Source organism: Pezoporus occidentalis, unplaced genomic scaffold (genome assembly GCF_034315485.1).
Source record: "Pezoporus occidentalis ecotype Australia unplaced genomic scaffold, CSIRO_AGI_Poc_V1 ctg73, whole genome shotgun sequence".
Taxonomy (NCBI): Eukaryota; Metazoa; Chordata; class Aves; order Psittaciformes; family Psittacidae; genus Pezoporus; species Pezoporus occidentalis.
The window spans coordinates 437,851-450,282 of NW_026916082.1; the positions used below are offsets into that span (position 1 = coordinate 437,851).

General features: G+C 40.0%; 1 protein-coding gene across 4 annotated transcripts in view; it reads right to left on the minus strand.

Annotated features, from left to right (window-relative positions):
* The window catches only part of BTRC (beta-transducin repeat containing E3 ubiquitin protein ligase), a 99,235-nt gene that overhangs the window by 14,934 nt on the left and 71,869 nt on the right, over positions 1 to 12,432 (minus strand). For all 4 annotated transcript variants that reach the window (XM_062601934.1, XM_062601935.1, XM_062601933.1 and 1 more), the window contains 2 exons: positions 8,145 to 8,376; positions 3,318 to 3,504 (listed from right to left, as the gene is read on the minus strand). In XM_062601934.1, coding sequence (XP_062457918.1) covers positions 3,318 to 3,504; positions 8,145 to 8,376 — 419 coding nt within the window. The remainder of the gene's footprint in view (positions 1 to 3,317; positions 3,505 to 8,144; positions 8,377 to 12,432) is intronic.

A 12,432-nucleotide genomic window follows, 5' to 3' on the forward strand; every position in this document is an offset into this window, starting at 1 on the left:
CTTGACGTACTTGAACTGGGGAAATCACAACAATAAACTACATATTTTCTGTTATAAAGCAGTTGCAAACTATAGGACTGAACAAATTAAAACACAAATGCTCAAGAAAAGAACTTTTAATAATTCTTTACATAAAGTATCTTAAGTATGGCTTGAGAGAATGGTGCTTTCCACTTTGGACAGAGTAGTCATCTGAGTCTTCAAATACAGTGACCAGCTGCCACACATATGGGGCCTAACACTAATTAGATGGTTGCCTATTTACTGTCATCCAGTCTGGAACTTATTGGTCCAGGGAGACAAAAAATGCTTTGGAGATACACAAAACACCTAGGATACATCCTGGAAGACTTGACTTGGTCTACAACAATATGTATACAAGCTTATGTGCCTGAAAACCTGTCTATTGTTTCCAACTTTACTAGCTAATCTAATACAAGGTCTTGTTGCCATCTATAAGCCCTGCCTTACAACTTGTAGAGTCATTTGTTTACAGTACAGCTAAAGGATTGCTTGGAATTTCCATGGCATCCCAGCGGCCATTGCACTATGGGTCTGGGATAAAAGGAACTGCTGTTCGCAGGTTTTGATGACTGGCCAATTCAATCAGGTATTCAGATGGACACAATCATGCCCAGATTTTGGACTTCTGTTTTATATTTCTCTAAATCTGTGTAACCCTTACTCCCCCCTGACAAGCTGTCAGTGAAGGGCACCATGCTGCAGAATTAGGGGTTTCTGTTGTAAACCACAAGCTGAAAATACTGAAATCAGGCAGCCCGTGTGCAAAGTGAGAAGCTGTAAGCAAATAAGACCAGTCATCTATCATTCTGAACTGTCCAGTTAGTCAGCTCCTAGTGCTATGCACAGTGTTAGCACTGATTACAAGCTATAAAGCTCTATGTGACAGAGATGCAATTATACTGGATATTTCTTTTCTGCTTCTCTTGAACACACACCATGCTTGGAGTTACATCTTCTAGAGGTTATCATAGGGCAATCTGAAAGACAGAGCACAGCTTGCTCCTGTTCTGTGAAAGCAACCTCCAGGACACAGTGTAAACCTGAAGAAGAGGAGCAGTAATAGGGTGTGACTGTCCTCTGAGATGAGAAGGAGAATTGTGCAACTGCCTTTTAGAAACGTATGTCTGTACTGGTAGCTCTTGCTAATGTTATTTTTAAAATTTTGAGGGACCATCCAACTCAACTTTGATATCTTAGCAGCTCTAGAACACACTGTCAATCAGATGACAGGTGACAAGCAACATGTAACACTGATCAATCCAGAATACACCATGTCAAATTGTGACCTGACCTAATTTCTTCTCATAGGCTATTCTCATGACTTAGCAAGAGAAGAATGATCTTTGGAGAAGCTCAAAGGTGGACACACAAATGGCTGGAAAGCACAGTTTACTGAATGTGCACTGTTAACAGGATGGCAACTGGGACCTTGCATGGAGTCTGTTCTAGATGTGCCATTACTGAACATTTTCATTAAAGACAAAGTATAGAAGAGGGAGTGCATTTATTACCTGGCCAATGATATTAAAGCTGGGAGAAGCCACAAGCACTTTGGAGGACAAGATTGATTTCATAATGCTCCTGACGAAATGGAGATATACCAAACAATAAATAGAATCTAATTCAATCAGGACAAGCGCCAAGTTCACCACCGAGGAACAACATAAGCATGCAAGATGAGGAATAATGGCTAAGTAGAACTGCCACAGAAAGGGTAACTGAGTTTATAACAGTGGTATTTCACTGTTAAAAAATAAAAAACACATGTTCCACTGGAAAGCATAAAATGGAATGTCCTCCGTAAGACATGCAAAGCAATGCTTCCCACACCATCAAACTCTGGTGATACTTTGGCAGAAGACACCATCCACCAACGAGCAGAGTAACTGGGGAGGGTCTGAACCGAGAAAACCAAGAATGACAAGAGGACGAGGCAAGACAGGGTTACGGCTGGTCAGTGCATCCACAATCTAGGAAACATGATCATCTTCCAACATGGAAACGATTACTGCCAAAAGGAAAATGAGAAACTGTCCTGTTTGCACAGGCTAAATACAATATGCCAAACTGTAGCTAAGAATACAGCCTAGATTTACGGAAAACCTTTCTAACACCAAATTCAGTGAAACAGTGGAATTCCTTGCCCCAGCAAGGCTTGGGGAACCTCCGTCAGTGAAGGTTCTTAAGAACAAGTTAGACAAATATCTGGGATGACTTAGGAGAAACCTGGCTCTGCCTTTGGGAAACAGGAGAAACTAAAGAACCTCTCAAGGTCCTCTTCAAACTTAGTGTGACCTCAACAACACAGAGGAAAAACAGAAGTCCTGGAGAGAACAAGGTACTAAAAGGAATGCAGAAGTTACCACTGCCATGCTTGTGTTCATTTTACACTCTTTTTAAACGTTACACTATTGGAAGCAGATCAAAATAGTATTTATTTTTAAAGGATGTTTCATAATCCTGATTTACTTGCCTTTATTGCCTGAGACAAACAGTATAACAAAATTAACCATAAAAAAGGAGCCTTTTGTTTGCAACTCTGTATCTTTTTCTTTTTAATAGCAATCAAAATGCCTGAGCTGTCACTTTTATCTTGTTTATGAAATATTCATACCCAGCTTCCTTTCTGCCAACATCCTAGGGACACCCTTGGAAAAGAAAATTATGTATTAAAGGACGTACCCCTGAGAGGGAAAGTTCTAATGAAATGTTAACAGAGCAGCTTCAAACTTGAGTGAGACCCACATTGTAGTAAGGCTATTTCAGATGATTATTAACTAATCTATCTGCATTTCTAAAGTCCCCTATTCTCCATGGTACCTACCCTCAGCTTCCAGTTTGAAAATTAAACAGATATCTAATAGTGAAAATCTGCTGAGGAAAACAAACAGACCTATCAGGAAACAACTAATTCATAGCACATGCTGCACCACTGCCACCCCTAAAAAAGCTCTTCTGCTCTGAACTGCTGACCAGTTTAGTGTTCCCCTGGGGTGTACACAGCTTCTTAATTTGAACCAAATGACAGCTGGATGTAAAAACCTCAGTCTGTATATCACACTTGTCACAGTGGGAGAAGGACATGATCAGATGAGGAAAGTGAGGAAAAAGCCCCCACGCTGCCTGCATAGCCAAATGATGCCCTAACTCCCAAATTTTTATTTAAGTAACTGTCAGGTTTGGAACCAATATGATGTTTCAGGATGCTAAATAACTCTCTTCCAACATGTTTTGAAACACAGCACCTACTGTCCTGAATGGGGACAAAGGAGGTGAAGATGAAGTTTTCTCACCATCCTCTCCTCTCTGACAAGCCCCTCCATAGGGAGTCTGTCCGGACCATTCTCTCAATGAGCTTCTTCCACAGCATCCCATCCGACGTCACCCGGTACCACTCTTTGCACACCAGCTCAGCAGCACACAACGATTTGGCATCCAGGTATGACAGAATGTTTTCAGCAATGTGATCCAATCCCCGAGCTGAGGAAGAAAAAAAAAAAAAAAAGAAGAATATTATTTGCTGGGGAGACATGGAGTTTAAAACCACCCCCCTTGCTAGTACAAAGACACCCTCTCTTTCCATCTCCTCTTCTGCATGTGGAGCTGGACTAAATGCACACAAGAGCATTTGCAGCTAAGTTCAGCAGTGAACAGTGTTCTCCAACTTCCTTTGGATATAACACAACAAGTCATTAAAAATAATAAAGAATCCAAGAAGTCATTCCAATCTATTTCAATGGGTTTTAGCACTAGGGGGATATTCTATGGATGGCATTTCCAACTCAGCGACGCAGCCCCCAAAATCTCTCTATATTAGGACCATTTCTCATCTCACTGCTACAGCTGTTCTCATGTTGCAGCGGCTCAAAAGCTGTTTTTGCTAAAGCAGTAGCTTTTAAACGTAATGAAGAAAAAAATATATATTCCCAATGTGTGCCCTGAAGGGTAGTGGTACCTTTAGACATGGGGGAGGGAGAGATATGCAGATGCACAGGGAAGTCGAGAGAGAAGGAGAGGCTGTGTAAGGAGAAAGTGAAGCAGGTTTGTCAGTTTCATTTGCTTTAGTGGGTGAAGGGAAAATATTCACCAAAATGGTATAATTTTCAAATATTTTCTGGTGTGAATTCCAGGACTGGCTTTGTTTCAACATGGCTGGAGTGAAATGTAAAGCAATTGCCCGGTTAGCACCAACCAGCCCAATGTAATGCCTGTGAAGCTGGGGGACAGGAAAGGTTATCCTGTTTTTCTTAACTGGATGGATGCATCCAGTAAAAATGTGCTCTTATCCACTCAAATTTAATCACTACCAAGACTTCAGAAAAATAATATGGCTTTTAAATGAAATGCTGCATAAACACAGCTTCTCTTGGAGCCTGTTTAAGTCACGAGTGACACACATCATCAAGAGATGACCTCGCTTCACAGGTCAAATTTCAGAGGCTTTGTAAAAGTTGTAGCTTAGACCTCATCATCCCTCAGGCATAATGTCCAGACCAACCAAAAACGAAGCATGGCAGATTTGCATTACATGCATCTTCCCTCTGATTCATATTTAGGACAGAGTTAAAGAAGTCTTTTCTTGTTTTTAGAACAACAGCCTCAAAGACCAGGCCCTGCTTTGACATGGAAAGAAAAAAAAGCAAGTGCATTTTTAAAGTCATATGGCCGTACTTCTGCAAACCCAAATTGGGTGCAATCAGCTGATTCTGATTAGAGTTTATGAAACACAAAAGACCCAACCTTTGTTGAAGGTAACTGGAAGATCTCAAAATCATCTTCCAGTGCATGAAAATCAGAAAATTCAGCATGCCTCCTCTTGCTCCTCTCAAACATCCTAAATTTATAATACACTTTGGATGAGACATTCTGCCCAGCGTTTTATGCTTCCATTCATGAGGAGAAAAAGCACGTGAATGATACCATGCACAACCACAGAGTGCAGAAAGAGGTCTGACATTTCTTATCTTTATAGATGCAAAATTAGATGTCAACCTGCAAAATAAAAGCATCAGCAGCCTTTATTATGCATTTAATCTGAAAAGATATATACAGCCACTATATAAAACTCTTTAAAAAAAGGAAAAGTCTTTGTAAATTTAGATTGGCTCTACAGTAATCTGTGGAAAGAGAGATACAAAGTTTTAGTGAATGTGAACTGGAATTTTCAGGAATTCCACAATTTGGAAGGGCACCCATGGATATTGTGTCCCCCCAGCTTCTCCACTCTGACACCTGCAGCCCTGAGTTCTCTCCACTGGGTGCAAATGGCATATTTGTTCCCCCAGTCTATGTTGCTTCCAGTGGGCCCACAGACATTTATAGATGCAACAGGGCACTCACAAATGCCTGTGTGTGTAGTATGCATACTGGTCGCTTTATGTCAGCAACATGGCTTTATGTCAGCAACATCACAGCAAGGAACTGTTTTATTCAGGGACCAATCTGTGGCTTTAGGAAGCAGGGCTACACTGCTGGAACTCTACACAGTGATCTTCACCCATAAGTCTGCCTCTGACCCACCTGCCTTTCCTGGATCATCAAGTAGTTGCACTTTAGATCTTACTGCAATGAGGTGTGGTAACTACTTTCATGACCATAAATAATCCCTTGCCACTGATGCAAGACCCTTTGCAGAGAACGAAAACTAATGTTTTGGCCTCTCCTCCTCACATGTATAAATGGATGAGCAGAGCTACCTCGGTCTGTCAGCAAACTCAATTTTACTATTTTGTTTCTGAGGAAGAGCACAACTCACTGAGAAGTACATCTAACAAAGCACTGCTTCCTTAAAAAAGGGAAATCTCTGCTCACAGAAGTTTTTGCTAAATCAACGTGAAACACAATTAGCCCTTCCGTCCTCCATACCAACAAGGATGTTTCAGTTATTTCACACATGAAAGCCTTATAAAAATTACTTTCCTCATAAAAAATGTTAAACAGCTTGGAAATGCTAAGCAGAGACCTTATTTTTCATAAATGGAACAAAGTTTGTTAAATCCGCAGTTAAGCTGTATTTTTCAAACTACCTTAATTCTGTTCAAAGTACTGGGAAGATAATCTGAGTCAATTTTATTTTGTATTAGTAAAATGTGCTCATGATCTAAAACTACCTTTAATTCTGGTCATTCTTTGGGACAGTGCTAGGAGGACAGAGATAAGATGCCTCATGATTTTGAAGTAGCTTTATTGTTTTATTCACTCAAGGGGGAGAGCAGGAAAGAGAATGAAGGAATAAAAATGAAACCAGAATACTGAATGCTTGAGAATTTCAGAAAGCTAAAAAAAAATACTTAAGGAGACTAGGTTTTTTTATTATGTCACTTCACTTAAAATTTTAGGTTCATCCCTCTTTCTTAGGCCATTTCTTATCTTTCCCTTTCCCATTCCCCTCATTAGAAACCTGCCTGTACTCAGGACATCCTGCACAGACTGCAGAGTCTGCACCAGTGTAACTCCTTCCCATTAATTTTCTCCCTTAGAGCTATATTCACTAGGACATTAGCACTTTCAAATATGTAAATTGATGCACATGCATTATTTAAGCACACAGTTCCCACAGCTATTCAAATACTCACATATTAGCTGCCTGATTCCTGTCTGTTCTGCATTCTGAGATAGTAAAATTAGCTGCTTCCTGGGTAAGTGTGAACACACTACTAACAAATACAGTATGGCTACAAACACAGAAATTCTGAATACCTTTGAAAATATTTACAACATTTACCTATATTTTTCAGAACAAGGCCTGTAGGATCAAATTAAGCAAGCGCAAATTAATGTGTTGGCTTGTTTTGATGGAGTTTCGTGAAGAAAGACCTGGAAAAACTGTGTAACTATATGCATGCTTGCACTTTAAATGTGGGGAAATCACTGCACTTTCAAAATACTCTCTATTTTTCTGAAACAGAACAACTCCACAAGTTATAATGCTGCTCTAAGTACATAAGATTATTGCCATTGGACTACTAAAAACTAACATAAAGCAGATACTTAGCATAACTAAGATTTTTTTTTAATGCCAGAACAGCCATTTGATTACTGGGCACAATGAGCTTAAAAACCCACTGAGTCTATGTATTTAACCTCACAGCAAAACTCCTGCAGTGCCTTTATGCTTTGTACCAATTCACAGCTAAACATGCTTTTTTCCATCCTTTAACCCTAGAACTTACTGTTGAAAAATCCCTTATGAAGAATGATCAAATAACTGGACTGAACAAATTGTTGAAATTAAGCAGTTTTCCAAATATATTCACAGAACAAGCTTTTGGCAAGAAACTCCTTCTCAGCTAGCTACTAAGGGAACCTATAGCACTTTTTGCTCAGGTCCATTTCAAACTAATGCTAACCTATTAATTACCCATCTAACAGAGGTACAATATAACGGTCTGGAAAAAAAAAAAAAAGACCAAAGAACCAGGAACTTCTGTCTGGTTCTGAAACTTTATTGCTCTATGCATTTTGTCTCCCACTGTCCCAGTCTTCCCAGCTATCAGACACGGCCAATGCAAAACTGCACATACACTGCTTTATGTTTGCATTCTGTGAGTTACACCCAATGCCACATCTGAAAACATGTGGAATACTATTCTTAAAGGAAAGCACTACAAAAGTACAAAAAATAGAACATTTCCATCCTTTAATCTTATGCCTTCCATTCTCTATTAGCAATAAACACATAATCAAGGTGATGGCTTCAAGAAGGTATTTTACAAGAGACAAAAATCTAAGCAACAAAAGGGAAAACCTCAGCTAAGAAAGAATGGCAGTTTTAATTTAAAACAAATGTTGTTATTCATGCATTGTTGTGAGAATGAGTACAACTACCTGCCCTATGGCTTCAATGACTATCCTTAAAATAAATGTATGACCTATCATTTACTCCCAGCCAAACCATGGTGGTGTTAGATCACGCCTTTTAAGATGGTAGGAATACAAAATAAAATATTATTAATAATATTTTAATATCAATAAAAAATTATTGATAGCTTTTCATCCTAAAGCTATCTCCTATTTTGCAAACTGACCCTAAACAGACCTCTTCAGCAGGGTAGGCCAGAATGGACCAGTTCTGTGAAAGAGAAGATGGAGGAGCAAGCTCCCTCTGCCTGCAGAAATACCTGGCAGTGCAGTGATGAAGTCCCGCTGTAGCATGGGTTTGAGGTATGAGTTTATATGTCCATGCTGGTAGTGACACATCTGGGAGATGAGGTGCTCCACAAACTCCACTTGGTCAGACTCGGACCACTGTTCAAAATACTTGACACAGAGTTCCTTCTCCTTCTCATAGCTTGCAGACAGTTTTCTTTGCTTGGGCACGATCATACTGGAAGTGCCATTGGCAAGTTTTGTCTGTAAACAGGAAGGAGAGAAACAACTCAAATCACACATATGAAAAGCAGCTCAAGCGGTTTTCTAATTTCTTTACGGGGAAGAAAATAGAAGGAAAAAAGCACTCTGATGCATGAAGTTGGCTAAGACCACATATCCCATTTGGTGCTGTCAGTCGAAGTGCAGCCACTATGAGCTGTAACCCCTCCAGGACAATGCACGGGCTGCACCCAAGGGATTCTGGCTAGATGGGAAACCTTGAGTGTCAATTTAACATAAACACAATTTTATTTACATTGTGAAGACAGTAAAGTGCATTTGGATTTCTAATCTACAATTACCAGTTACTTCAATGCACCAACAGAAGACTGCATTTGTATTCTTTTTTTTCCTAAAGAACAGACTGCTGCTAAAATTCATAGGGAATGCATGAAATGGGTGAAAAAAAAAAAGAGAAAAAGTATTTCTTTTGGGTATAAAATTATACCTTGAGAGCAAAGCCAGCTAAACCCCACCCTGGTATTTGGTACATACTTCTTTCACAGAACAGAAGATTTTCAACTTTCTGAGCACTGTTAATATCTTGTCAGAAGGACTCGGCTCAAAGAAGATTTTCAGGGACAAAACAAAACACTGACATTTCAATTTACTACTCAATAGCAAGATATAATTTCTGCTTTCTAAACAATTTAACTGGAAGAAAAGTGCACATTTTGCATTGCAAGGGTATCCTTTGTCCAAGTAAGATTAACTGTTTGCTGGGAAATCACTTTTCCCCGTACTCGTCAAACAGTTTGTATTAAATGCTGAAAATGTGTGATTTTGTCTCTTTCATTGCAGTGGTTTAAGAGCAGACAGCACTATAGTAACAGTCAATATTATTACATGGGTTTTATTTACAAAATACATTTAGAGCTTCTCTATTAATTATCAAATAATTAAAACCAAATTACAGATATTAGAATATACAAAACATATCTGTTCTACGATGGTAATTCCAGTCATAAACCTCGCCAGGAGACTTCCAGTAACTTTTAGGGAAAAAACAAGTACCTAAATGTCTCTGCAAGTCTATCTAATGACGTAGAAAGAATGCATGGATTAACTGATTTTACAGAAAATAAAAAACAACAAAAATGCCTGGTTTTCAGCAAGTGCCAAAACAGCAGGTTATTTAGAGACCACAAAATCTAGTTACCAAAACTGTGGTTGGAATGCAGGAATTTCTCATTTCTCAGGGATAAATAATTCCTACATTTGAACAGCCCACAACCCTGACAGCAATCCTTGGCTTGGAATGTCAAAAACCTCATAATTTGAAAATCTACTCAACTAATCACAATGCACATTTCATTTTCTAGAGAAAATCCATCTAAATACTCTTTTCAGCATTTTCAGAGGCTGGAAATTTTCCTCTGGTAAAAAAGGCAACAATTAGCTGCAATTTTTAACAAGCAGTTTCTTCTATTTCGGAATTATGGTTTTACTGAAGTTTCTTTGAGAACATAGAACACGGAGATCACACCATCCCTGCTCAATTCTGTAGCTCAAATGTTTTCAGCTTTACTTTTATCCCTGCTCCTCCCTGTGAATTTCTGTGTGGGTTCAGTAAGATCATGCAAGTCAAGGGCCATGATTGAGCTACACTTTCCTCTGATCGTCACATGGACAGCACTGACTGCAAGTCACAGAGACACTACTGGGTAGCAGGAAAGAAAGGCTCTCTTGGGCAAACTTTTTATAGAGAGAAATCTCTAGAGGGACTTCAGCATGAAGCCCTATGTGTGAAAGGCTGAACTTTTCCTAGCAAAGTCCACAGTAGGCAACAGCCTGGCAAAAAATGATTACCAATGGACTACACTGAACATTGGTCATAAGGGATTCCAGTCATTTTGCTGCAGTGAAGCTGCCTGCAAAACAGACAACCCTGCAAAAATGCTGGATTAAGACAGTGGAGAGATGTATTCTACAAGCTTGATCTCATTTCATTTCTCATTTTGCTTGCTGTGCATCTCACTACAGGCTGTCACTACAAAGCATTTTTTGAAAACCTATACCTCTGCCTTTTAATTTGAGAGACTGTAAAGCCTGACTGATAATGCTGAGCTGGAGTGGAGTAGACAGCTGACATGCAAAGACCACAAAAGGGACAACTTCTTTCACACATTGGCACCATGTTTTGGCCTTTCCTTGCCTCCTGAGCACCCTTTTCCCAGCAGCCTTCAGCTCCCCAGTTTCCTCTAAAACATCACTTTAGGGTATCAAACAGAAGTAAAAACAAGTAATGGCTTATGTGTGCACAGAAGGCTTAGATGGGACAAAATCTGTTCTGCCTGGATCGCAACTGAATACAGGTCTCTTGGGCAGGAATAATGAATAAATTGAAGAGTCCATTGACCAGCACTTGTCACAGCTTTTGAAGTCAAACTCCAGATTTATTTAGTGGTTCTGCTAAGAAAAGCACTATACGTGTTATAGCGTTTATGTTCAAATTAGTGGACAGGGGAACTTTTAGGTTAATGCACATACTTCATCCACATTCTGACAATGTTAACTTGAGACCTGGTTTGCACCTTTGCCTGCTCTGGTTTCCCATTAAAAGGAGCAAGGACAAGCCCAGCGGTAGCCCCGCCAGTCCTGTGGTCAGGTCCTGTGGTCTATGCAGGCAGGGAACCAGGATAGGGCAAGCCGCGAACACACCAGTTCTGTGGAGCACAGACAGATGAACTCACAGGGCTCCCAAATCACTCCATCGCCGTATGTGCTCACATGCCCCTGAAGACCACCTGCTGCTACAGTTTAGAACAGAATTCCAGAATTTCAATTTGGCAATTCCTGAAAATCCACTGGGGGTTCAGTGAAAAAGGCCCGTTATTAAAAAGCAACAACAAAGCAACAACATAAAGCATCTGTATTATTAAAGCGTTGGGGGGAGGGTGGTTACTATCAGTAAGAGGATCAATTTGGCTTCCTGATCACTCAACCATTCTGATCAACTGCCTCAAGTTCACAACAAACGACCTCAAAACAATAACAGCAACTATCTCCGGGAACACATCACTGTCTATGGCCTCTTCCCTCTCCTAGTACAATAACCAGACCTCACTTCAAAAAGAAAGAACTGTCCTACATGCTTCCAAAATCCACAAAGAATAAGCACTGGCTGTCCATCACCTGGGAGGAAGTCTGGGTATGCCAGAGCAAATGAGCAGCTCAGAACAGATAAAGCTTTTCTGATTCGCTTTTCACAAACCTCTGTGAGGCTTTGTGGTGTCCCAGCTGGCTCTAGGCAAACTGCAAGAACATTAGAGGTGTCCTCGTACCACAGTGTGCCAGAGCTAGTACACTGTGCCAGGAAACCCAGGGGATTGAGTGCCTCAGGTTGGTACTAGCTCAGGGATCTACGTTCTATGCTCCACTGCAGCCCATAATTACAAGACCATTTCTCCAAATGGCTACATTTAACACAGAGCACATTTGTATGCCCAGTGAAGTAGAAGAGGACTAATATATGAGAGGACTTTAATCTAAATAATGGCTTGGAACTATAGGATGGTGCAATATTTCAACACAGATAAATAAAGCCTGGATAAATCTACTGCTCTACACATAAAACAAAACAGCCACAGTATATCACAGCTGTAACCCATATATGACAACCAAGGTTACTTTTGTTGTGGTTCAGTCCAGGGGACCAAGTAGCCCCCTAAAGCACAGGAAAAAAAAACAACAAACATAAGCACAGTTCGCTGATTCTAGTCCAGGTATAGTATTTCCCCACCCATATGAGCAGTCACAACTATTATATATTCTTAAAAATCAATACCAGGTCCTCTAATCATCGCAGAGGACTTTGTTAAGGCACTTTCCACAGGGTGGATGAATTCAGATCATACGTTTCTTATGTCTAAGAAGACATCTCTCAAAGTTGAAGAGAAGCTGTGTTCTAGAACAAGGGGTAGCTTAAATGATCTCAGCAAGGTTTGGGACCTTCTGAACCTTCAAGACATCTTCATGCTGGAGCTCTGAAAAGACTGAGAGCTTAGACTACCACTGCAAATTTCTCAGTTTCTCTCT